Below are 25,841 nucleotides of genomic sequence, written 5' to 3'. Positions count from 1 at the left end.
CTACAAATGTTTTAGGCTCATTGTTGTGTGGCCATTTTGCTTCGGAAAAGAGATTAGAGAACGCTGATTCATTCATTCAAAGAGAAGTAATGAAACACGCTGTTGAAATCATTTTAACTTTGAGCGCCACTTTAAAAGGCTCAGCTGACCAGCTATGCGTCGATGCCAAGAAAGAGATTTCGCTTTCCTTGAACATGACAACCTATTTTCACAAATATATATGACTCTGCCTGGAGGACAGACGCAAGTAATCGCACGCGCTCAGTCGATCTCGCTCTCATTCACTGTCTGTTTAGGCTTGTTAAGTGCAAATCTACGGAGCCTCTGTACAGATCAGCATGGTACACATTATATTATCATTACCAACTTGTTTAATATTCAGTCCACATGCATGAAGTGTAAAACGAGAAGGGCATAACCTTACAAAAAAAAAATAAAACGCAAAAATCGCGGTTGCTGCGGTTCTTGCATTCCTCTGCGGTTTGCTCGTCAATAGCGCGGTATTGCGGTTATCGCGACAGCCCTACTGTCCAATGAAAACTGACTTCTCAAAATTGGAAGCAAAGCACAAAACCGGTCAAGAACTGGACTTCACTACCATAAACCTACACCACACACACATAATTACAAAACCAATCCAATTAAAAGCGGACCAACACCGTTCACCATTCAGAGAGTTCATAAAAACACACATGTGGGTTGTGATGTCAGCTTAAGTATTTGGTAGGATCATACCAAAAGCAAGTTTGTCCACATAACACGAACATAACTTATACATACCTGTCAGTGACTGGGGACCGTGTGTCACTCATTGGGCTTTTGTTTTTAGCTTTTATTCGTCCTATATCCTATAGTCATTTTCAGATGCATCAGGAGAAGCATCGGTTTTTGATGTTGCATGAGGCAGTTGCATCCATATTCTGTTGTGCTGACCAGGAGGTTCACTAATTGAAAAAAAACAAAAACATAATATATAAGTTGCACCAAAGCAGCAGTTAAATCCCAATGATCCCACACAATCATAAACATGCCCAAAATCACATAAGCAGATGACTTTAAATATTAGACAATATGAAAGCATTTGATATGCCCTGACAACCTAAAAAGTCAAATCAGCACATAGTACTTATGCGTCATATTTTTCCAAACCAATATGTTTTTAAACCAGTCCTGAGGAAACCAAAAGAACATTTGGTTCATACAGGAGTGGTGCGGTTTACCAAAAAATAATCCTACTGTTAATAACATGAACATAATAACACTCTACCTCTAGTGTAATTGTAGTTCATACATATAAAACACACTAAATATGTTCTGTATACACAAAAACGTTATATAGTTATAAAAAAGTTACGTTATACCTAGTTTTAACAGTACAGTAAGTCAGAAGGCTTGTATAGGTCAGTCAATCATTTAACCAAAATAACGCTCACAATTGGTGCTATTCCGTTATCGTGCGGCTGTAACTGTAACGTTACCTTCATTTTCAGCAGCAGCTCCCAGGTGAAGCCGAAACACGTCCTACTGCTCGAGGTTACACTCCTTACACAATTAAAACACTTTTGAGTTTCCTAATGCTGAATGTGTGTGTGTGTGTACGTCCACAGCCAACACAGCAGCGGCAGATCCTCAACCCAGACTGCAGGCGAGGCCTTTGCTATGCTAAAGCTAACAGCAGCCTAATGTCCCCTCCAAAAATGAGACGCGTTATTTTCCCAACAAAAATAATAAACAGTCGTGCGCATCCACACCAATCCCACAGACATCCAGACTGGGAAACACTGCACGCGCTCATACACGTGTCACCTCGCGGAGAGTTTCCATGGAGCGGCGACGAAATCTCTTCAGCATCAAAACAAACAAAACCACTCGATAAAAGTTCGCGGAGGTCTTCCCGAATGTTTGTAGAGAAGTTACCGCGTTCGTACGGAAGCGAGGGTCCACGCTAAAATCAGTTTAGAGGTTGTAGGTTCCGGTCCATCAAACTGGGGAAAGTTGAGATGTACCGGACTGCTGCCGTGCCTCCCGCGGGGTTGCGTCTCAAATCCTGGTGCCTGGCGAGCCGCCTGCATGGACAGCACTTCCGATTCAACCGAGTTCACGCGAGCTCACTCTGCTGAACTGACTCGGAACGAGCCCCACAATGCTGTCTGGGTAGACAAGCTCACTAGAATTTGAGAAACTGTCAGTTGTTTGGGTTATAGTTTGGCGTGAGGATGGTAATTCAAAGTTTCGTTTTCAAACTCCGGAAACGCGCCCAGTGGAAAATAAAATGTTAGGACGGTTTTTATTTTATTTTAAGTAAAAGTCGATCATTTTTTTCTTTACAGCTGGCTAAATGAGTTTAATTAATCCGTTGGAAAATGTGAGCTAGTCACTGGTTAAATTAGAAAAGCTTCCGAGCCCAAGTATTATGTTAGCTTGCCGCACGGTGGACGTTCACTAAACTGCAACGCGTAAATTACGTTTTAGCCTACTTGAGTTGGATCTTTTACGTACCTTATTGGATTTTTCATCATAATATACAGTTTAAAATGCACATAAATGTACTTACAACAGCTGAGTCGAGAATCTAAAGACGATTTCTTAAAAGATTTCCACCTGAACAAAACAACAACAAAACACTTTCATATAATAAAATGTTTTAAAATCATTAATATATTGAAAAACTGCTTCACTGCTTTTTATAATAAATAAAACATTATGCAAAATCCCTTACAAATCCCTTTTTTATATATATATATATATATATAAGCCTTTTAGTAGCATTTTTTACAATCTCTAAACAGTTAAATCACCTAGTCCTAGATTTCTGTCATTAAACCCTAATATCTTAATGATTTGTAATTCAGAATTTGAACACATTCATTCGAAGAGGTGTATTCAAGTCATGATTAAATATTTTTTTCATTTATGTTCTTTTTAAGGTTTACTAACATATTTTTAATCAATTACAGCTAAACAAAAATAAACATTGTCAACCAGAATTAAAATGATCCTTGTCACTAAGGTCTATTAGTGACAGTCCATCAGTCTGAATTTCTGTATGTATGAAAACTTCCACATAACTGCAACAACACCCTAAAATACATTATTATTATAATGATGATGGCAATGCTTATTGATTTATCAACTGGTGTGGTCAATTCACCATAACAGATAAATAACTGATGCAAACAGCCGGTAAGTCATCACTCAAAGTCTCAAAATTTGAAAATGGTTACACTTCAAAGACAAGATTTCTTGGTTTACTTTTTCATTCAAGTCATTAATCACACACAAACCATTCAGTAATCTTCCAGAAACATTTAGTAGTTTTTCATGATCATTTCTGAATATTGCACATACTAAAAGTTTAAGAATGTAAAAGCAACATAATAACAAGTAGTGTTCCTAATTACAAAAATATCAACTATTTCCAGTACTTAAGAGTTTATACACTGCATTCCTTATGAGTACAAATATATTACATTAGATTTGATTGTAAGAATTAATCAAAATGGCAAATAATAAAAAACAATTAAGACTGTTTAAGGGCTCTGATACAGCATGGATGTTTTCCCATCTGAATATTACCAACCAGAAATAAACTTTAATAGCTGATATCCTTTTTAAAAATATGTAAACATCTATAAGCTGCAGATCTTTATTAGCTGGTTCACTTGCTCTGATTCTCATTCTTCCCTCCAGTGTTAGAAACGAGAGGCCAAACCGCTGAGCAGAGATCTTTCAGTCTCTCTTCACGTCCTGCCCGTTAACCTCTGCCATCCTGTGGCGATTCATCCAGCGCTGGTATTTGAGCTGGGATTTGCGGTGTGTGAAACGACTGATGTCAACCATGAACACCCAGGACAGCGCATACATGGCCACACCGCCACATTTAATGATGAACTTGGGTCTTGGAGAGATTAGCTCACAGTACAACATGGCACCACCAACGAAAATGCGCATGAACACAAACAGCAGCACGAACAGTACGTCCACCACGTCTCCGAGGAAGCTGTCGTAGCGGCCAGAGTGTTTCAAAAACCAGCGCGTCTGGAGGAGTGGGTTTGTGATCTCGCTGCCAAACAGCACGGCACAAGACTCGATGCCCGACTCCTCCAGCCACAGAGTGAGCAGAATACCCAGGATGCTCATGGTGTGGTGAGCGAGCATTACCAGGCCCTCTGTGCGGAAGTACACACACCAGGCCATGTCAAAGATAAAGTAGCTCAGACTGACCACCATAGCGGTGATCTGCAGAGGGGTGTTCTTTGTACCTGGAAATGACATATAATAAAAATTAGCCATTTGTCATGAAAAAAGACAATGTTTGCAATGCTAATAAGACAACATTATATGTTAGGGGTGTGCGACATGTCTGCGATAATAACGTAATTGTTGTTTTAAAGGGGTAATTTGCAGCTGGCAAGATGGTATTTTGATCAAAGTTGGCTGTCTATGTAGTAGAAACTGTCTATTAATTTTTTTTTTAATTGTTGCTACACGACCAGAGAAAACAGAAAAAAGGGCTGTGGTGAAGAAAAGTAGGAAAACTTCAACACCCATAATGCACTGGGCTCGATCAGTCTATCCGTGAGTGGGGATTCAAAAATGTGGAAGCATGAGCTGTAGTTTTCACAAAAGTAGTTTGTCAAGTCCTTCGAATTATGCATTTTATGTCATCTGATAGACTTTTGCTGACAAATAACGGGATTTTCTTGGTATAGGTCACAGAAAAATAATATGCAATGCTCATTTACTTGTACTACTGACATTGTAACAATACAAAGCTTTTTGCAAAATCGGCAAACTAACCCTTTCACAATGTGTGAGCAGCTGACACTATAGAGTATTTCATTCACTTTGCAAAAACCAAACAAAAACACTCCAAATATCAGCATGATTGCAAATTTGATATTGATTTTATACAACAGTTTCCAACAGTTCAATAAACAAGATGTTAAAATTAAGCAAGTTACATTTTAGACATAGGCTAATATTGTCTGTTTTGGCTCTATTTCACCAACAAAAATCATTTTAAACAAGTCTCTGAGAAACAAACATTGGTGTTTCTTTACTGACTGAATCTGCGTTTAGAACAAATCAGTTGAGGGAATAATTCAATGACTCATTCATTAACCGTCACTTGCTTTGTTCCTCAATAAATCAGCCATTTGAACGAAGATATGAATTTGAAGATGCGAGCCAATGACTCACTCATTAAGACAATTCCTGCGTCCGAATATGACTACTTCCCTAAATATAAGAGTGAAAAACTGCACATGAGAAGAGTAGTATGTCCAAATTTATGATATTCAAAAAACAGTTGGTTGAAATGTACCAACTTACAACTTCCACTGAGATTCCAAAATGCGAAATAACTAAATGGCAGTGAAACTGACAGTGCAATTGACAGTGTAAGTGATTTAACGGTCGCAAACTAAGTTCTTATTCAAATGTAGTACCTATTTCGGATGCAATTTTGGACACAGCAAGTGACTTGCCACCATCTACTGGTAGTTTTAGTTACTTTTCCAAATGTTCTTTCTAAAACAATAATCTCATAGCACTAATTATGCAATTGTAATCACAGTGCAAATGCATTTATGGAGCTCCATTAAGTAGTCTGTATATATCGCACACCCCTAATTTATATATATTAGTATTTGTACATCTTGCCTGGGTAGGTGAAAGGCCACAGTCCATCTATGTATCCAATGTAAGCGGTTATACAGACTGCAAGGATGCCATGGAATAGTGTAACTAGCCGACAGTTCCATTCATAGCCACAAGAGCCATTTGTGTAGCACAGCAAAGCATAAAGACCAATCCACCCAGCTAAGCACGCTCCGACTCCCAGCACCAATGGCGACATCTTTATTCTGTGAACCTAATCAAATACAACGAGCGGTCACATTCACAAAACGCTTTACCATGTTAGATTGCATGCATGCATTCATTAGAGTACTTACTTGAAGCACCACAACGCTTGAGCGACTGTATAAAAATATGACACTTTTCCTTTGATTCTGATTCCTTTGATTTCTGAAACTACTCGAGTATGTCTGAAGGGTTTGCAGTGGCTTTCACATTAACAGTTGAGAAATACAAGTGTCTGGCTTGTATCTGGGTGTGTCAAAAGTAGACCAAAAGTTACTGTGGCAACCTTATCCACAGCTCTTTATCCTAATGTTGTCTGAACCTCGGATGTAAAGCAGCTGAAGTTGAACTAGGTCAATAGTAGGTTACTTTATTTTAACATATTCAATATATATATATCACTGATATAGCCTGTAAGTTTGAGAACCGAGAATGTGTTCTTATTAATAACAGGTTTAATAAGAAATAACTGATAAAATAAACACTCAAAAGTTACTGTGGCAACCTTATCCACAGCTCTTTTTCCTAATGTTGTTCAAACCTCTGAAGTAAAGCAGTTTAACTACATCAATATTTGGTTATTTTATTAAACATCTAAATACTGATATAGCCTATATGTAGATTTGGGAACTGAGAAAGGGTTCTAATTCTTACTCAACAGGTTCAGTAAAAAAATAATTAATAAAATAAATGCTCAAAAGTTACTGTGGCAACCTTATTGAAGCTCTTTATCCTAATGTTGTCTGAACCATGGATGTGAAGCAGTTGAACTTCGTAAATATTAGGTTATTTTGTCAAACATATACATCAGGATATTATATATATATATGTGTAGGTTTGGGAACTGGGAAAGGGTTATTATTCTTATTTATAACAGATTCAATAAAAATAATAAAATTAATCAAATAAATGATTAATAAAATAAATACAATAAAAATATTTTTACAAAAAATTAATTAATTTAAAACATGCTCCTGCTTCAGGCAAAATTATGCAATGAAAACGAAAAATAGTCATTTTCAATTGCTTTTGGTTTATCAAAAATATACGTGACCTGTGAAGTCTGATCAGTTAGCAAGCAAAATAAATAGATGAATAAAAAACGAATGAATAAAATATGTTTTCAATATGTTTGTATTAATTATTTTTATATAATATATATGTAGAATCAATTGTTGCACTGCATTTATATCACTTCTAAAAACGTAAAAAAAAATTAAATTAAATGCTGTTCTGTTTTCTTATATCAGTTTTGTTGGAATATGAGAATATCTGACCATTTGGCACCAGACTTTTTATATTTTCAAACTTATTCATTAAAAGTACTACTAAAAGCTTCTTCTTACGATTTCCATCCCCACTGTTGCCAAAGAGTCATATAGACATGTTCAATGTAAATGCACATTTCAGATGTAAAATAAATAAATAGCCTAAATAAATTAAATCATTATAATGGAATAATTATATATATATATATATATATATATATATATATATATATATATATATATATATATACACATCTTTCTCACATATTCTTAGTTCACTGCAAAACAGATACTGATGGATCCAGACTTGAGCTAATCTTCTGAGCTATTGACTGGCTGAGGTTCAATTAATTACCACCCTTCATTAAATTAAGACGAGCAGTTAAACGTGTAGCCATGAAATGAAATATGTTCTTTAAAAGAAGAACAAAAGTATAGATCTCTTACAATAGTCACCTCAATAGCATGTTCATTGCCAGGCCGGAGAGTTTTTCAGTGCTCAGCATGGATGCGGTCTTCTTCCTCCGCGCCTCTCGTTTCAGCATCACGTACAGAAGCGCAGCAGCGGACACGAGGCCTTGAGGGACCTCAGTGTTCAGCTCCGGCATCGTCTTGGAGATGGTACGCAAATCACCACAAAAACAAAAGCCACATTTCAGCCGCTCAGTCCCTCAGCGGCTGGACAACTGCGAGGATGACAACAAAGAGGAAGACACATACTTACAGCAGGGCGACCTCTGCTGGCACCGCGTCCTTCGCTACAAATGACCATAGTTTTTGACCATTATTACTCCAGTCTTCAGTGTCACATGATCCTTCAAAAATCATTCTAATATAGCCTACTGATTTGCTCAAGAAGCATCTCCTATTAGTGTATAACAATAATATTTAAAAACATGATATAATGCTTAAAGTTTTTATTAAGTGTTAAACATAGGTGGTTATACACCAAAGCAGAATGTTGCAGCTCTGCACTCACATTTAAAAACAATTTTGCTTTTCTAACAGTAAAAAAAGAAGAAGAGACTTTTATAAAAGACACTTTGCTGGAGCTTTTATTTAAAATGACTTCATATTATGCTCATATTCATTTTCATAGGAAAATAGCGTTGATACTTTATTCTTAACAGCATTATCCTTAAAAAGAGTCAGTAAACACTGAATCACCAAGGCACTTGTATCCCAGACAATGGCTGTTGATTGGGGAGGTGTAATCTCAAACAACACCTTCAACATAACACTTAAAAACTCTTTAAAACATTTTTAAATAAAATAAATCAGCATAAACATTTTAGTACCATGAACTACAATCGAGTCAACTGTGGCTTGTTAAACGTGGACATTCGCATAGTAAGAGAGGCGAGTCGTGAGTTGAAGGTGAATGTAGTGAAATGTGGAACAATAATACAGTTTCTCTTCTTCATGATAGTGCTCAGTCTGTGGATTTGGTCCTGTTGAATGAAGGTGATTTCTTCTAGGACATTTGATACCACACAATCCGTATTTGTGATGCTTTCACAGCTCTGCTGATGTTCTGAGGTCATACTGATAGGAGGAGCCTGGGTGACAGTAATGCTGCATAACCAAAAGATGGCAGTGTTGGATGCACAGTAGTGACAATCTAAGCAGGATTTCATCAGCCTGATGCCTTTCTCTGTATGATTTCTATCCCTCTGTTTTACCAGAACATACACTTACTTTGGTTTCCTCATGTCACTTTTGCAGTGTTGCCTGTTCCCAACTAATGAGAGTCCATACTTCAAACTATGAGTTAATGATATTGATCCAACTGGTTCTTAAATTATACTGTTGTGCAATGGAATAAAGACAAGTCCATCCTTATGTAAATGAAAACACATACACTCCCAAAGAATCCCAGCATTAAGACTTGAGGTGAGATAATTCACATGATTGAATCTGTCTGAATTAAATGTTGAATGACTCAATAGCTTTTTATGTCTCTACCAATATTAATCAAAGCATGCGTACGTCCACCATGAACTTAATATAGTGCTTTGAATCTAAGTCAAAATATAGAATATAGAAAAAAGGCATTTTCTCTGAACATGTGCACTGTGCTTAAGTGTCATCAATCATTTCCCACTGCAAAATAAATAATACCAGTTTCAGAAAAGAAAAAAAGAAAATTGGCAACCTGATGAGATCCAGCTAATTTTAAGATTACATCTGGTTATATACTGACTAATTCACGGGTTGCTCGTCCCAAACTCACCTGGGTCTCAAGACTCAAAAGATACTCATTCCACAGTGCTAGTAAGAGTAAGAAGAGTTTTAAAACTACTGACCAGCTCAAAGATGTGGGCAACTGCTCTGGAGAAACAAAATTAGAGCACTAGTGCTGCTCAAATGATGCTCCATCCACACCCATCCAGCACCATTTCTGCTCTGTGCAGAAGGCATGAGTCTGAAGGCTTGGAGGTGAATGAAACTTGTGGAGAAGGTCACATTAAATATGCTTTTGCAGAAGCATATGTGGATCTAGGTCTCTTCCTCCCATAGGCACAGCTGTTTGTGGGGTACGTAGTAAGTAAACTGGTAGCCTTTGCTGCAGCTCTTGATGCCGCATTTATATGGGCTGCCCCTGCCAGAGACGTCCCTGTTGCGGCAGTACTTCAGCAGGCAGGGGTACCATTCCAGTCTGAGGTTGTAACTACACAAGCAAGGCTGCCACAGGTCCTTCACTGTCCCGCAGCTCTGCAGGCCTGGCACCGCCACTGCTTGAAGTTCGAACATGGAGCCCTCCATGCCTGAAGAATCGGAAAAATCATTTTAGTAAACGATCTTCAAGCTTCAATCTATGTAGGTCAGTGATGCGTTACAAATGCAGATGTGTTCCAATTAAAACGGTGATGCTTCTGTACTGAGTCTAACTGCATTAAATTGACGTGGAAAAGAGTGGGATAAGGCTCAAACTTTTTTTATTGTTTTACTGTCGCCATGTCTACAATGATAGTTAAACATGATAATTCAAGCAAAGAGTCTTATTATATTATTTATTATTAGTATTTAACACAATCAAAACATAAAATAAATTAAAAATTTATATTTTACAAATATAGCCTTAATATAGTTATTAATATCATTATTAATATCGTCTGCTCTATCATTATTAAAAATCACATTACTTTTTACTATAAAAATTTTATATATTTTATATGAAATATTGGTAACACTTTAGTATAGGGACCAATTCTCACAATTAACTAATTGTTTATTAGCATGCCTATTATTAACATATTGGTGGTTTATTAGCACTTATAAAGCACATATTCTGCATGACCATATTCTACATCCCTAATCCTTCCTAATACCTAAACTTAACACACATACATATACATATACATATATATACATATACATATATATATATATATATTTCAAACAAACATTATTACACATTAAAATATATTTACATTATATTGGTTTCATCCTTTCTTGGCAACAAAACTTCGCAAAAATACAGAATTTAATCAATGTTTCATTTTTGTTGGTATCTTTAATTCACCATTAAAGCCTGATGTGTCAAATGACACATGATCTACATTTGCATTTATGCATTTTTTTAAATTATAATTAATTTACTTTTTACATATTTTGTCTAAAGGTTAAATGTGGAGTTCAAGTGGAAAAATAAGTGACTATTATTTCATACATCAGCCATGGTACAGTTCATATCACGGTTTTGGAGCTTCGGTTCGGTTCGGTTTGCTGTGGGGGTAGGGTTCATGGCTTGCCACCAGCAATGCTAAAGAACACCAAATTCCCTTTTACCTTAATAATAATAATAACAATAATTGCTCTCTATTAGTTCTTGTCAATTGATGCATTAACAAATGAGATTTGAAAAATTGTTGCTTTGTAAAGTGTTAAAAAAATTAAATAAAATAGTGCCTGAATAATGCAAACAAGTCATTGAGCAACATTACTTAGGCTACATATAAAAATGCATGTGCCATTGATAAATTAAATGGAATAGCTGGACAATAAGGAAATGATTTTAATCAAATATGTAATAACTCAATCTGACGCTTGAGATTTGCAAGCTGTTTGAGAGGCGGCTGTGCGCGCTTTGGCTGAGAGCGCATTAAAGACTGTCTCTCAGAGAGTGCACGAGTACTTTATGGGTTAAAATAGCTTGAATGTTTAAATTGGCATGACTTAAAATTACGTGCAAGTGACAATTCCATCAACTGTCCGAAACACGCGCTAGTCTTGCGTGCACCTGGCTTGCAGAGCAAACTCAATGTGGATGTGAGGCCATTTGTGTATTTTCAGAGAGTGGGAGAAGACACAGTACCACTCAATCACTCACACTGTTTGTGAAATTCCGTCTCACAGAACGTTTTAAAACGACTGATCTGCTCTGATAATCTGTTTGGATTCAACCTACATGCTATACTGCATAATTCTCCTGCTTTATAATCGCGAAACCTGCGGGAATGTGTAGAATTATGCACAATGCCTGAAATTCCGCAGCGAAACACGGCAACTACACTCTAAAAATTCACCGCGTTTGATTATAATACTGTTCTCATTATAATGTTATGTATACGACAGTCCCAGTCATAGTTATTAATATTCTGCAGTGTTGTTTGTGTTGCTTATGCTGCGCGCTGAAGAGATAATCACCGTAGCAGGCCTACAATGAAGTGCTTTACTGCAGCATAACTCAACCAAATGCATCGTACATGATATAAATAATAAATACACGATATACCTATAAACAAAATATTGCATCTTACAGTTCCACAAAAGGCTGAGAGTGGCTGCACAAGCAACTGTGCTAGTCATGAAGATATAGCCTATATGACAGATTTGTTCTGCACATGTTGCTCTTAAATGGTACTTTCCCTTTCAAAGTGATTCAAGCAATTCAAAGCCATCATGGCTACATTTGAAGTGTCTCAGCAGGGGGCGAGGTAGGCCAACAGAGTATCGTGGTAAGCTATTAGAGTACCACGGTACGTACCGTGGGTGGTGTATTGTGGTTTTTCAGTTTGGTTTGAATATCGTTACACCCCTACTATAGAGGGTTAAGATGTGAAGTGCACTATGTCAGCGATATATTTAAGCATGCTGGGTTTGGTAGGGTGTAATTAAGGGACACAGTAAGTATGCTTGCCTCTGTCCAGCCAGTGTCTGATATCAGCCTCACGCGTGTACACAGCCTCCAGGGCGACGTTGCACATGTTGTGGATGTGGGTGCTCAGCTGCCATGTCCATGTCAAATTGACTGCTACGTCCATGCTCAGCATCTCCGTGCTTCTCTTCTCTTCCGCTGTGCGGATGGCCAGGGGATTTTTCTGTAAAATAAAAAGGAAGATTTTAGTATTAGTCCTGTCGTTCTTTAAAGCTAGATGTTTCCAGTCTTTTCTCACACCTTTCACTCATAATCACACATCTAAGACCTTGGCCGCCCTTCCAGGAACTACTCATCAAAGGCCTTTTACAGCCTTGTTCCTCTGAGATCTCCCATTTAAAACATCACACTCCTACGCGACACAGTTAACTCATGAGCTCAACTCTAACACCCAGCATCTGCTTGTTTTCACCCCATTGACTTCTCCCTGCCCTGTCATCAGCCACCAAGGGAGCCTGGGAGCAATGGACTGACCTGTCGGAGTCTGGCCATGGACTCGCTGGGGATGATCTCATTGTGGTTGAGCCGTGTAATGAAGCAGAGCGCCTGGTACTGGCTCTGCCCTCTCTCCAGTTCCCCCAGGATCAGCGCCCGGAAGATCTTCACATCCTGAGAAGAAAAACATGCAGTCATCCATTAATTGCGCCACTCCTTAAGAAACACACAAGCGGTCAAAAGTGTGTAATTACAATTTTTTTAATGTTTTTGAAAGAAGCTTTCATTTGATCAAAAATACAGTAAAAGCAGTACTAAAATTACCATTAACATTTTAAAATATAATTTATTCCGGTGATAGCAAAGCTGAATTTTCAGCAGCCATTACTACAGTCTTCAGTGTCACATAATAGTAAAAACGGTAAATTGTGATTTGAAAACAGTTTTTGCTGCTTAATATTGTTGTGGAAACTGTCATGTGTTTTCCCTCAGGATTCTTTAATGAACAAAGTTCAATTAATTATAGAATTATAATATTATAATATATAATTAAGTCTCGACTGTCACTTTTGATAATTAATATCAAAACTGTCACTTTTGATTGTTAATAATAAGAAATGTTATAGACTGGAGTAATGGCTGCTGAAAATACAATTTTGCCATTAGAAAATAATTATTTAAATCTAATAATATTTCACAATAATTCAGTTTTTACTGTATTTTATTACTAAACAAATGCAGCATTTGTGAGCAAAAGAGACTTTTCAAAAACATTTTAAAAAATCTTTTCACTGCTAGTCTATGTTGTATAACAACTACAAATACTGACGTAGTTGAGTTGGAGACTCGTATGGCATCAAATGCCAATCAATTTTATTCCTTTCGGCTCCTAAATTCTTGCTTTTTAGCATTTGAAAGTCAGCCGCCAACCTTCAAGTTTACAGTCAGACCCTCATTAGAAGATTTTATAGCGTTCCAGCCCAGAACAACAGTGAGACACTGTATATTTCAGTACATCATTAAGTTGCTGTTAGCAACCAGACCAGATATCTGGCAGTGCCCCTGTGCCTATAAAGACTTCCATGTAAAGGCATTATGGGAAACTCTAGAGAGGAGAGCAAGGCCGCAGTGCTGTCTAACCATTCATCAGTTTCTCCTTGCTCTGGCATCCCCATGACTCTGCCAGAAGAAGACACAGACATTCTTCTCACACCCTCCTCCTCCTCTCTTGTTTTTCACAGTAAGGTCTCGAGCACTGAGCCGACAGAAGGGAGCAAGCTTTCAGGAGGTTTTCTCAGACAATCAAAATAAACAAGCCCAAGCTGTCTTTGTTTGCTCTCGAGCTCTTATCTCATTCTCTTTCTAGAATCTTCCATCTGGTTTCCAGAGTTCGTCAACCCCCAAACTCATGGAGCAGCAGTCTCAACTGAGCCCGTGGCACATAGACAGCCAAGAATCATTCACCTCCACTAACATTCTATTTGAATGACAATGATCTTATTTGTAAAGTTTTCCCTCAGGATGTAAATTCAGCTCTGCAGACAAACTTTGTGATTGCTAGCCAATCCAAATTAAACGTGTCTGTTTTACTTGTACAAACTTGGCAAAAATTTGAGAACATATTTCCTGCTTTTCTGTGGAGGACTAGGAATGGTACTTAAAAATAAAATAATGACATTAATTATCAATGTATTAGTTAAAAAATATATAAATAAAGCACTTTATAAATACTTTACAAATAAATATGAAAACATTTGTAGTCTGTAAGATTTTTTAAGAAAAAAAAGTATACTTTTGAAGACGTTCAAATAACTGTTCTTTTGAACTAACTTTTCATCTTTTTATCAATAATCCTAAAAAAAAGGTTCCAGCACAACAATTTTCAAAAGGTAGTTAAATGTAACAAATAATAAACTGATATTTTTAATGCAACATTTAAACTGCATTTCTTTATCCATTTTAGATTTGTCTATCAAGTTAAAATGCCATTGGACAGTTCACAAAAATTTTTAATTTAGGAAATTTTTCCTCATCCTCTGCACCTGTCTTGTGTGGAGTGCCCCAGGGATCCATTTTGGGACCTTTACTGTTTTCCCTTTATATGCTCCCCTTGGCCAACATTTTTCAAAAATACAGTATCTCATATCATTGTTACGTGGATGATTCTCAGTTTTATCTACCAGTAAGGCTTGATACTGCGGTTTCATTTGATGTATTATTGAAATGTGTACATGATATTAAGACATGGATGTCTAATAATTTCCTGCAGTTAAATGAGGATAAAACTGAGGTTTTATCCTCATTGGTTTTAATATTAGGTTGTCCTGCACACTCGTCTCCTGCTTTGGAAGCTCAGTTAGGTCCACTTTCAATTAATGTACGCAAACAAATAAAAAACCTTGGAGTGATTTTTGACTCTTTATCTATTTTTTGATAAAAAAAATTAGTGCTGTTATTAGAGCAAGTTTTTTCCATTTGAGATCTATTGCAGGGTTGAAGCATCTTCTTTCAAGGACGAATATGGAAGTTGTGATTCATGCACTTTAGATTATTGTAACTCTCTCTACTCTGGTCTTCCTCAATTTTCATTTTCACAATTGCAAGCTGTTCAAAATGCTGCGGCTGGGTCTAAAAAGAGGGATCACATTTCCCCTGTTTTATCATCCCTTCATTGGCTTCCCGTTAAATTCAGGGTTGATTTTAAAATTCTTCTGTTTGTTTATAAGTCATTGTCTGGTTGTGCACCAAATTATATCTCTGAACTTCATGTGCCATATTGTCCTGCTAGGGCACTTAGATCTTCAAGTCACTTGCTTCCAACTGCGCCACGGTGTCGGTACAAATCAAAGGGTGATCAGGCTTTTTCTGTGGTTGGCCCCAAGCTTTGGAATGGTCCCCCCTATCATGTGAGATCTGCACCTTCTCTGGACATTTTTAAGTCTAGACTTAAATCTTATTTTTACTCTTTAGCCTTTGTATGCATGTAATTGTTGTTTTTATTAGTAGATTTGTTTGTACACTGTACAGCGCTTTACATCAATTTATATTGTGTTTAAATGTGCTTTATAAATAAATGTTGTTGTTGTTTTTGTTGTTGTTCAATTTATTTGAAAGTATCTTAAGTATCTTATTTTCTTAAGCAGATTTTTCATTCCTGACCAGATAGGAATGTTTGTGATTCTAGATATTATACACTACCATTCAAAAGTTGGGGTCTGTAAGATATATTAATACTTTAATTCAGCAAGGATGCATTATCTCGATCTGAAAACTGACAGTAAAGACAATTATAATGTTACAAACTTATATATGTTTCTATTTCAAATAAATGCTATTGTTTCTATTCAAAGAATTTAGAGAAAAATAGATCACGGTTTCCACAAAAATATCAAGCAGCAACAACTGTTTTCAACATAATAATAGAAAATGTTATTATCAACTTTGATAATAATAGAACATTTTTATTTTAAATATTAATAATATTTCACAATATTACTTTTTCCTTTAAAAAATGTATTTGACTTTTGAACGGTGGTGTATTTTCACAATGCTACACCTAATTTATTTTGTCCTTTGTCAAATCTTTATCACAAATTAATACTTTTTTGGGAAAAGTAACAGTACGTGGTTCAAATACTACCTACTAGCATCTCTTATTTGTGTTCACAATAGCCGCTACAAAATGAAAACGTAGCAAGTGCACAGACCCCAATCAATGAATCAAGTCCATGAAATAACAGGCATGCTATGTTAATAAATGTAACTCAAAACTATAGTGCTAATGAAGAACCGTTCTGCATGGAAGCTCTTTCGAGGAGGAAGCAGCAGGAAGGTAATTAGACTGACGGAGGAGGCAGACCTGGTGGAATTACCGCATGGGTGACAGAACAATCAGCAAACACAAGAGGGGGGGAGTGAGCAGGCCATTGTTATTTTAAGCTCCGGCACTAGAAGGACCTCCCAACCGGCAGGCAGACGGTTTGGTTTGAGAAGGGGGCGTTGGTGGGGGAACTGCTCTAGGCACTCAGTTTAATTACAGGGAAGTGTTGGCCGCACTGCTTTGCAAACACCTTGATGACAACAGGGAGAAACCCTGCAAAAAATGAATCGCCTGCGATTTTGAATGCGATTTTGTGTAGCTTGTCAGTGATCTACCGCTCCCATCTGAAAGCACGTGCTGGAGATTTACTACTAATCACAGAACCAGCTTTACTGACGAGATGAGCATGAAAAATCACATTCGATTTTTTTGCACAGCCCTACTGCAAACTGACACTGCACAGGTAGACAACTCACATCTGCTGGCACAAGTCGACCTGATATCAGTAGCTCAATCATTGATTTCTCTTTACAACTCCCATTTATCTTCATTTCCTCTTTCCATATCTGTGGTAAGTATCTCTTTCGCTTTCCTCCAGGCAGGGTCCTGTTACAAATCTCTGTTTGACCCCCTCCATGCAGGAACATGTTTAAGCCAGGTTAGCGAGTAAATACTTCAATCAGCTTGATCCTCAGCTCAGTTTTTCATTCGTTCACCCACCTTGAGCAGGTCCACCAAATGCCCAGATTAGAGACTAAACATACATCTTGGTGCAGAAAAGTTTATTTTGACAGTCCTGTAGAAATATATGCCATCTCTGAAGTCAAAGCAAACATTAGCTTCTGCTCCTGGTCCTTCTTCCTGCTACAGGATCACGCCGTGTTTGTTTGGACTTTGCTGATGTCTGACAGTGGCACTCTCACAAAGCTTGGCACTGCTTTCACTGTCAGTTCCAAACGTTGCTTATGCCATAAAATTCACGTCAGATATAAAATGTTGATTTATTATCAAGCACAATAAAGTTATAGATGAAAGGTTGCAGCACCAAAGATATATCCATGCAATGAAAGTCAGTAGGGTCCAAAACAGAATTGGTTCCCTTTGACTTGCATTGTAAGGGTGAAAAAATCTGGTCTCATTTACTCACCAGTGCTGCATTTATTTGATCAAAAACACCGTAAACACAATAATATTTTTTGAAATATTACAATTTAAAATAATTGTTTCTATTTGACTATTAAAAAATTAATTAATTTTTTGATGGTAAAGCTGAATTTTCAGCAGTCGTTACTTCAGTCTTCACCAGTGTCACGTGATCCTTCAGAAATCATTATAAATATGCTGATTTAGTTATTATTATTACCAGTGTTGAGAACAGCTTTTGCTGCTTAATATTTTTTTTCAAACTGATATACTTTTATATCAGAGAACAGCATTTATTTGTAATAGACATATTTGTAACATTATAAACGGCTTTACTGTCACTTTTTCACTATCACTCTAAATTGTAACGTAAAATTTTAATTTAACTTTTGATCAATTTGATCAGAAGCCTCAGTGAGCATAAGATACTTCTTTAAAAAATAATAATAAAATAAATATAGATATATATATATAAAATATATAAATTATTTTTCCAAACTTTTGAGAGTTAATATAACAAACCAAGTGCACACAACAACACATAAGCCTTCCTAAGGATTATTGCTTTATTTTGTGCTAAAGTTTTGGAACTTGTATCTAAGGGATTGTTGTTTGGATCTGAATTAGTGATAGTTCATGTAAGACTAGCCTTCCAACTTCATGTTTCTTTGCGTCTCTTAAACACAAAACACCCTCTCAATTCATCTCTAGAGACGGTACTTTTCAGTGACATTGATGAATGATTGTATTAACCATGTCAATTAAATGCTTTTTGTTGATCCACATTAAAGATGTTTTTTTTATGTTTGCAAGTGCTGCTTTCTATTGTAACAACTGGCATGAATAATGTCTACCCAAGAGGCCTAATGTAGAATAGCTTAAAATGCCTGTTTGCAATATAATGCACATTGTCATCAAAAAACTTTGTACTGCACAACAAATTCACCAATTACACAACAGAAATAAGAAGAAAATGTTGTGCAAAACAAGTATATTTCAAAATTTCACATTACATGCATTATTAACATCTGCATTGCCATATTAAAAATGTGGTTTAACTACAGACAGATCTGTGGATGAATTTGATTAGATGAAGGAATAAAGATCCTTTTCAAATTCCCACCACAATTACACTAAGGCCCAAAACATGCATATGTGTACGTGAATGCAAGATGTCACGTCACTGTACATACATTTTTCAAAATATCATCTTTCATGTTCCACAGAAGAAAAAATGTCATACAGGTTTGGAACGACATGAAGGTGAGTAAAGAGTGACAATTTTCATTTTCGGGTGAACTATTCCTTCAAGCTAAGTCACTAGACTGAGTCAGAATGCAGGTCTCCGTGCTTTGAAATTTCCCTTGTGAAACAAAATTCCAGACTGGCAAGACTTTAAAGAATCGACGGTTATGGTGATTTACATATAACCAAACACCCAGAGCAGTTAAAGGTAACTGGGGGAAAGATGCAAGATTAATACAAACAAATAACAAGGCATGCAGACATGATCCAGAAGTATCAGGTATGCAAACTGTTTATTGTAAACGTGGTTCTTTAAGAAAAAGTTACAGAATCACTATCGTCTAGAATTTCACTTTAACTGGATTAGGGCTCCTTCTGTGACGGCAGAGATGTTTAATAGGTTTTCTAAGAAGGCTGGTGAAAAGGCACAGGTGCATGCCAGCATTTAACCTTTCGCTCTGATGAACAGCAACCTCAGACAAAAGACAGAGCGTGGGAGAAATGCTTGAGTTGTGCTTAAATACAAGAGGAACCTGAGGTCTTACACACCTAAGAACAAAAACATATCATGTATTGGAATAATAAAAGGCAACCTGTTTTGGTAACATCTTAAAGTAGATTTCCTCTGAATATGACACCAAAAGCAAACAGCATGTCAAAAATAGAGGCACTTGGCTCTCCATGGTAATGGAAGACCATCCATTGCTTCCACTGGGCTGTCAACATGTGACCTTTGACTCTCATTTGGCATGTGGCTAACTTGAGCTCTTGCAGGACGGCAGGGACGTCTTTACCCTGTTACAGCTGTCTGATTGTGCTTCACAGTCACTGAATATGCTCATCTGCACTAGGCAGAATCGTGGTAGTACCTCCTATGGGCTGTTAACTCCTTCCACAACCGTCTTATAACTAACAAAACATCTTGATTTGGTACAAAGGCTCATGTGTTCAATAATATATCAAGATCTTAAACCTGATGCCTCTTTACAACCGTTATGCCACATACCAAGCCAAAGGTATTGCACAAGACCTGGAGGGAGACGTCAGCGCGTGGGAGAAGAAAAGACAAGACCCTTACGCACCAGGGAGGATTCATGCTGTTCTTGTGTGATCTAAAAGGGGAAGTACATCTCATTTCTGTGAAGATGTGCCTCATCAAGAAAACAAAAATGTAACCCTGAAATGCCTTTCAACGGGAAGTTGGACTCAGCGAGAACTGATGTAATCCAAGGCTTGATTCATAATGAATCAAACAGATCAGAGGTTATTTATTCTCTCATGGCTGTTAAGACATGTCGCTTTGGATGGGCTTTAAGGAAATAGCTAATCCTTAATAATGACAAAGCATGTTTAAAAATTAAAACTAATTCCGGCTATGAATGAATTATGAGTAGTAAAATGCTCTTCAAATACCTTCAGGGTGCAAAAGCACACTCACCAAGCTCCTAAGCAAATAAAAACTAGATTTGACAAGTAAATACAAATTAAGTTACAAGGCAGCTGCCCAGAGAGCTGTCAGAATGCATCAAATATATCTTAATTTGTGTTCCGAAGATGAACGGAGGTCTTACGGGTTTGGAATGACATGAGGGTGAGTAATTAATGACAGGTTATTCTAGGGCTGTGCAATTAATCGCATGCGATTGTCATGCGCATCTCGTCAGTAAAGCCGGTTCTGTGATTGGTAGTAAATCGCCATCACCTGCTTTCAGATGGAGCGGCATTTAATACACAGAGCCGTGGTTCACTGACAAGCTAGGCGATATCGCGTTCATAATCGAATGTGATTCATCATTAATTGCACAGCCATAGAATATTCATTTTTGGGTGAACTATCCCTTTAAGCCACCAAAACGAAACTATGAGGGAAAAAAAAAAATCACAATGCACAATTACTACAAATATATGACACTGGAAAAAAATTAATCTGTGTATCCTTCCTATCTGCAAATCCAGTGACTGAGGAAGAAACTACCATATCGACTGTATGCTGCTAAGGTACAATGAAAGCAATCTTTAGCAATCAAACTGCCATTTTCTTGTGGATATTTATGAAATGTGAAGACATTTGAGTTCACACAGGGATTTTTTGAAGCAATTTGTGCTCTGCAATCAAGAGTTTTACCAAACTGCAACACACATGAATTAGGACTGCTGTGCTTGGAAGTTTAAGAAAAGTATGATTAAAAATCTGCATATTTCAGGTGCTCACTGCTCAAACGTGCTCTGGATCAACTGACTTGAACCATTCAAAGCACTTTCCATAAAAGTGTGTGCCACACTCTCAGTGGGTAAAGGAGGCCTCTTCCTACTCACCAGCATTCAAAGGGTCAACATCTGCCTTATTCTGCCTTGAATAAAGACATCAGCTTGTAGTCAAGGGGCTGCCAGAGATGGCCTGCCTGTTGCCGACACACTTGCAGATGAAAATCTGAATTGAACCTGTATTTATCTGAAACTATAGTTAGAGAAAACGCACACTGTTTTGTGTATTCCAAGCAGCCTATTTTGCGTGGTGAAAACCACATTTACAAGTGCTCTTTAAGGCAAATTGTGCCATTTCTGCATTCTGACACAAATCACCTTTAAATCCAGCATTGGCAATGCAATATTTATACTTGACCAGTCACGTAATTTCTTAGTTCCTTTACTGTAATGTGTTACGATACCCGGCATTGTTATTTTTGTGGGTGTTGTTTTCTGTACTGGTGCATGTGTGCAGGTATTGGCTGTTCATCAGGGAACGTGATTGGCGAATCCTGAAGCAGATGACTTTAAAAAGGGCGGTGCTACCAACCCAGGGGAGCTCACTCTGGCGTTTGCTTCCGTGGCGTGAGGAGCTTCGGATTCCATCTCCGTCAACAGATCACCAACAGCGTTGTGGTTGTTGTACATGGTTCTTGCTATATCTGATTTAATTGTTTTTATATTCTGAGAAAGTCCTGGGAGCGTAGGAGGGGTCTGCCCTTTACTTTTACCTAATTTTGCGATGTGTTTTTGTTTAGGGAGTTAGGGAAGTTGAATTGTATTTTTTTTCCTTTATAATTAGGCCATCTAAATCTTTTCTTTATTTTATTAGTGGTTTTGTTTATTATTTTGGCCATGGCCCTCTCCGAAGCTAAAGCTCCTTTCATTAATTTCATTCTTATTTAATAAATTATTTAAAACTGTTATTTGTCTTTGGTGATCTGTTGGCTGTGGTCGGAATCCCGTTATCACTCTTTCGTCTCGTACCCTAGTAAAAATGGGTCGTAACAAATGTAAAACAGCAAAGTCTACACAACGGGTGTGGTCTGTCATTCATCTTGACATAAATCTTTTAAACATCCATTTGTGTCATAATGCTTCATGAGAAAGGCTGTGTGGTGTGTGGTTAAGGTCACATCCATCTCACATGACTCTGTGGGACATTTTGAAACAGGTTAGACTGGGCAGGATCACACACCTGGATAGCATCCAAACACACTGCATGCTGATTGAAAAACTAGGACATAAAAGACAGACAAGTTCCCACAAGTGACAAAACGACAAACTGAAATGTGAAAATGCCACTGAACTTATGATGGGTTTCTCATACCAGAGCCAACGCAACATGTCTTGCCACAAGCAACAGTAAATGATTGCCCTAAAGCTAATATAATGAAGTTTCCAGCTAGCCCAAAAGTTACGTGCCGATAACATTTCAAAGCAAAGAGGAGGGTTGGACTGTGTCCAAGCAGGTCACAGATATTCCAATAGGGAGATAAGCATAAAAGCAGACCGCTCTGCTCCTCAGTTGGCAGCGGATGCGAGCTGAGATGAATTCATCTTCACCGCTGCCTATGATGCTGATGGGCAGAGGCAGAGCACTGAGTAACAGAATACCACTAGAAAAACAATGGAACAGTTAAAGAGAACAGCTTGAGTCAGAGATGAAAAATTCATATTCACACATAGTATCTCTTCCACCGCTGGATTGTGATCGGTTACTGGAATTCCTGCAGCCCCGAAACAGAGCCGAAGCAGACCAAACAGTCAAAGAATCTCATACAGCCCACACTTTTTCCACACAGACTGGAAAAAGGCTAGTGTTACTAAGAATATATACCTGTTTTTTTAAAGTATGAAAATGTATGCTTTGAAAATGTAAATGTATGAAAATGTATGCAAAAAATAATAATTTTTGCCACAACCACTGACATTTTTCATTCTAGATATGCATGATGTTCCAATCTCATCTGATTTCCATTGAAACTGGAACTGAACATAAATACATCATGCTGCTATATAATTTGTGAGGAGATAACTGTATTGTTGTATTAAAAACAATACTGTCCTGTATTAAAAAGGAGGAAAACCTTTCTCCATTCTTGAATGTACCCCTTTAATGATGCCATGTTAAAAGCTAGAATAACAATATATAAAAATCCTTGGCTGAATCTGGTCTAAAATATGCCATGGTTGGCATTTCATTCCATAGTAACAGAAAACTAGTATTTTCTGATGTGAGGAAATCATTAAGAGCTGCGCTGCGCCAGATCTATCATCACATGCTTATGTAAAAGAAATGAGAAGAAACGATAATAAAAGAAATATACTACAGCTTTGGAGATCAAATCCAGAGGGTTCACTTAGCACCTGATTAAGCAGATGCCAACAAAACCATACTTTGTTCAGTAATATTTCTAATGAATGAATATTTGTCTTCCTCCATCCCCGTTACAGCCTTTGCAGTGCAGCATTCAGTAAATCCAGCTGGAAGTCATCGTTAATTCAACTTTCCATAAATCCCTGAGATACAGGGAAAACTCAAGATGAGAAACACATGTGAGAAAAATGGAGACAGGCTTGCCAGTGGAACCGATAAAAAGAGGAAAGGAAAAGTTCAAGCCTTCCCAAATGTGATCCAAACCCCCACACTGACCACGACTGTGCAGGACCAGGGGACGCAAGAGGGCAGAGGGCTGCTGACGTGACTGAACGGAGACGGATGAAGGCAGTGACAGTGCCACAGCTAATCCTGATGGTATGATCACCAGTGAAAGAATCTGACCTCAGGTCAGAAGTTCAGCACTAATGTGGATGATTTAGAACAAATACACTGATTATAATGGTATAAGGAAGGAAAAGTAACCACTTCTCAAATGACAAGTTTAATCACCAATATTTGAGCCCAGACGTCTTTATCACTGTAGATGATCTGGTAAATGAAAACAATTATTTAGTAGAGCTAAAACGTAGGTAAAATTAAATGTAGGTTTGAGAAGATACATCGAATGCATTGTACTTTGCTACAGTATCAGTCAAGTAAATAATTAAATGTAATAAAAAAAATTAGCAAATGTTTTATGAAACTCACATTTACAACTTCCGATTCTTAATTTCATTTTAAGACAATTTTTAGATCATTTTACATCATCTTAAAATGCAGAATATGCTACATTTATATTGCATATTTTGTTTGCCAAATTTGTCTGAAAGTAACAGAGCAATGAAGTATAATACAGTGCAAGTCAACTAAATAAATATAAATGTAACTATGTAAAAAGTTCAAAGGTTTTAACATTTAATTTAAGTGTTTTAAGATAACTCAGTTATATGCAGAATAAATATTCTGAAAGTAATAGAGCATCTGTCCTTTACATGTTTCTTTATATGAAATGCAATAACACTTAGAACTGTTTAAGTGTAAAACTGTAAAAATGAAATGCATGAATTGACATCCAGACTAATCAACAATCTTTTTTAAGTCAAGAAATATATTGCAACACACTTCTGTGACATCATGTGACAATCAGATTAAACAACCACAAATATTCATCCCAATTTTCAACTTACCTGCTTGAAATCGGCCACAAAAGTGATAAGAGTCCCATCTCCCTGTTTAAACTCCACCGTGATGGAGTCTCTCTCACTGTCCGCCTCCAGAAGTGCATCAGTGATCTGTCCATCTGCCAAACGAACCCTTACCTTCAGCTCAGAAGCAGACCCGAGAGATACTGACACCGTCAGCAGCCAAAGCAAGAGAGTTAACCGAACTGAACCCGGTGAAATCCACCTCGCAAACATTCCAGACAATCCGAAAACTCAAAGTGCGAGCTCAGAAGGACAGTCCACCGGAATAACAGTCGCTGATGCGGTTCGACTCATTCCTCAAGACTCTTCACATAGATCTCCTCTAAACATCACAGCGGCTCCACTTTCACAACTTCATCCATGTTTTTTGGAAGCTGGATATACAAAAGAATTCATAAAGTCTTTTAAAACAGGTCTAGAGAGTTTTCACGTTTGGTAAATAAACATTTAGGAGAGCCGCGTCACGCACGCATCGTCTCGCGCCTCTCATTGAGGGAGCTTTGATTCGGGAGCTTCTGCCGACTCGCGGTCATTCAGTACAGAGCGCCTCACGCTGACTTCTATCTTACTTTCTGTTTTTCTCCTCTGGAGTTTCTCTCTCTCTCTCTCTCTCCTACTATTGCGGATTCGTCACTTCCTTCATTATCCAAAGTGCAGCAGTCCAGCGGCCTCCCAAAGTTTCGCAGGCAGCGCTCGGAAACTCTTAAAGGCGTAGCGCCCTCTCAAATAACAGTCTGATTAACACACAACTCCTCAGGTACATTTCTAGCACTAAACTCTTTATATAATGTAGGTGATTTATATATATCATATTCATTAACAAAGCAGAACATATTTTTGTGTATAAATTGATATTATATTGTTTTATTTGATATACTATGATAGGTCTATAAAATGGGGGAAGAGAAAAATCAGAAACTTCAATTCATGTTTTTGAATCTGATTACATTTACAAGACAGGTAGTTCATGTGGGGGTCCGTGTAACCCTTTGCAGTTCTTTGTTCAGTTCGCACCCATCAAAATGAACCAAATGAAAAGTTGGCTTCAAACTTTCATATTCAATTTCTT

The 25,841-nt window shown here is 37.3% G+C and overlaps 3 protein-coding genes across 6 annotated transcripts in view; all 3 read right to left on the bottom strand.

Annotated features, from left to right (window-relative positions):
- The window catches only part of LOC107601722 (rho guanine nucleotide exchange factor 12-like), an 80,140-nt gene extending 77,845 nt beyond the window's left edge, over positions 1 to 2,295 (bottom strand). For both annotated transcript variants that reach the window (XM_016293990.1, XM_016293991.1), the window contains exons 1-2: positions 1,479 to 2,295; positions 781 to 944 (exon numbers count right to left, since the gene is read on the bottom strand). In XM_016293990.1, coding sequence (XP_016149476.1) covers positions 781 to 812 — 32 coding nt within the window. In that variant the 5' untranslated portion in view covers positions 813 to 944; positions 1,479 to 2,295. The remainder of the gene's footprint in view (positions 1 to 780; positions 945 to 1,478) is intronic.
- A 1,205-nt stretch (positions 2,296 to 3,500) lies between these two features.
- On the bottom strand, positions 3,501 to 7,854 carry LOC107601721 (transmembrane protein 136-like). Of its 3 annotated transcripts, none has more exons than XM_016293988.1 (3): positions 7,581 to 7,854; positions 5,665 to 5,875; positions 3,501 to 4,262 (listed from the first exon to the last, which is right to left on the bottom strand). In XM_016293988.1, the coding sequence occupies exons 2-3, from the start codon at positions 5,858 to 5,860 to the stop codon at positions 3,730 to 3,732; spliced, it is 729 nt and encodes a 242-aa protein (XP_016149474.1). In that variant the 5' UTR covers positions 5,861 to 5,875; positions 7,581 to 7,854; the 3' UTR covers positions 3,501 to 3,729. The 3 variants fall into 3 exon arrangements, with proteins under 3 accessions (XP_016149474.1, XP_016149475.1, XP_016149473.1); XM_016293989.1 differs by lacking the exon at positions 7,581 to 7,854 and adding an exon at positions 5,958 to 6,084; XM_016293987.1 differs by having other exon boundaries at positions 3,502 to 4,262; positions 7,590 to 7,854.
- A 329-nt stretch (positions 7,855 to 8,183) lies between these two features.
- LOC107601720 (out at first protein homolog) lies at positions 8,184 to 25,454 on the bottom strand. The gene is made up of 5 exons (XM_016293986.1): positions 25,242 to 25,454; positions 24,755 to 25,146; positions 12,769 to 12,903; positions 12,277 to 12,457; positions 8,184 to 9,901 (listed from the first exon to the last, which is right to left on the bottom strand). Exons 2-5 carry the CDS (start codon positions 24,983 to 24,985, stop codon positions 9,633 to 9,635), a joined length of 816 nt encoding a protein of 271 aa, XP_016149472.1. The 5' UTR covers positions 24,986 to 25,146; positions 25,242 to 25,454; the 3' UTR covers positions 8,184 to 9,632.
- Positions 25,455 to 25,841: the final 387 nt, after the last annotated feature.

This window comes from Sinocyclocheilus grahami, unplaced genomic scaffold (assembly GCF_001515645.1).
Source record: "Sinocyclocheilus grahami isolate Dianchi unplaced genomic scaffold, SAMN03320097.WGS_v1.1 scaffold311.1, whole genome shotgun sequence".
NCBI lineage: Eukaryota > Metazoa > Chordata > Actinopteri > Cypriniformes > Cyprinidae > Sinocyclocheilus > Sinocyclocheilus grahami.
This window is presented reverse-complemented; position numbering and strand designations above follow the sequence as displayed.

What these genes read in the sequence shown, in the direction of transcription:
- LOC107601721 (XM_016293988.1), bottom strand. Translation starts at nt 5,860, where the DNA reads ATGTCGCCATTGGTGCTGGGAGTCGGAGCGTGCTTAGCTGGGTGGATT. An exon ending in GTGGCCTTTCACCTACCCAG is followed by an intron (nt 4,263 to 5,664) that starts GCAAGATGTACA and finishes TGTCATTTCCAG; the next exon opens with GTACAAAGAACACCCCTCTG.
- LOC107601720 (XM_016293986.1), bottom strand. Translation starts at nt 24,985, where the DNA reads ATGTTTGCGAGGTGGATTTCACCGGGTTCAGTTCGGTTAACTCTCTTG. An exon ending in CCATGGCCAGACTCCGACAG is followed by an intron (nt 12,458 to 12,768) that starts GTCAGTCCATTG and finishes TTTATTTTACAG; the next exon opens with AAAAATCCCCTGGCCATCCG. An exon ending in CAGACACTGGCTGGACAGAG is followed by an intron (nt 9,902 to 12,276) that starts GCAAGCATACTT and finishes CCGATTCTTCAG; the next exon opens with GCATGGAGGGCTCCATGTTC.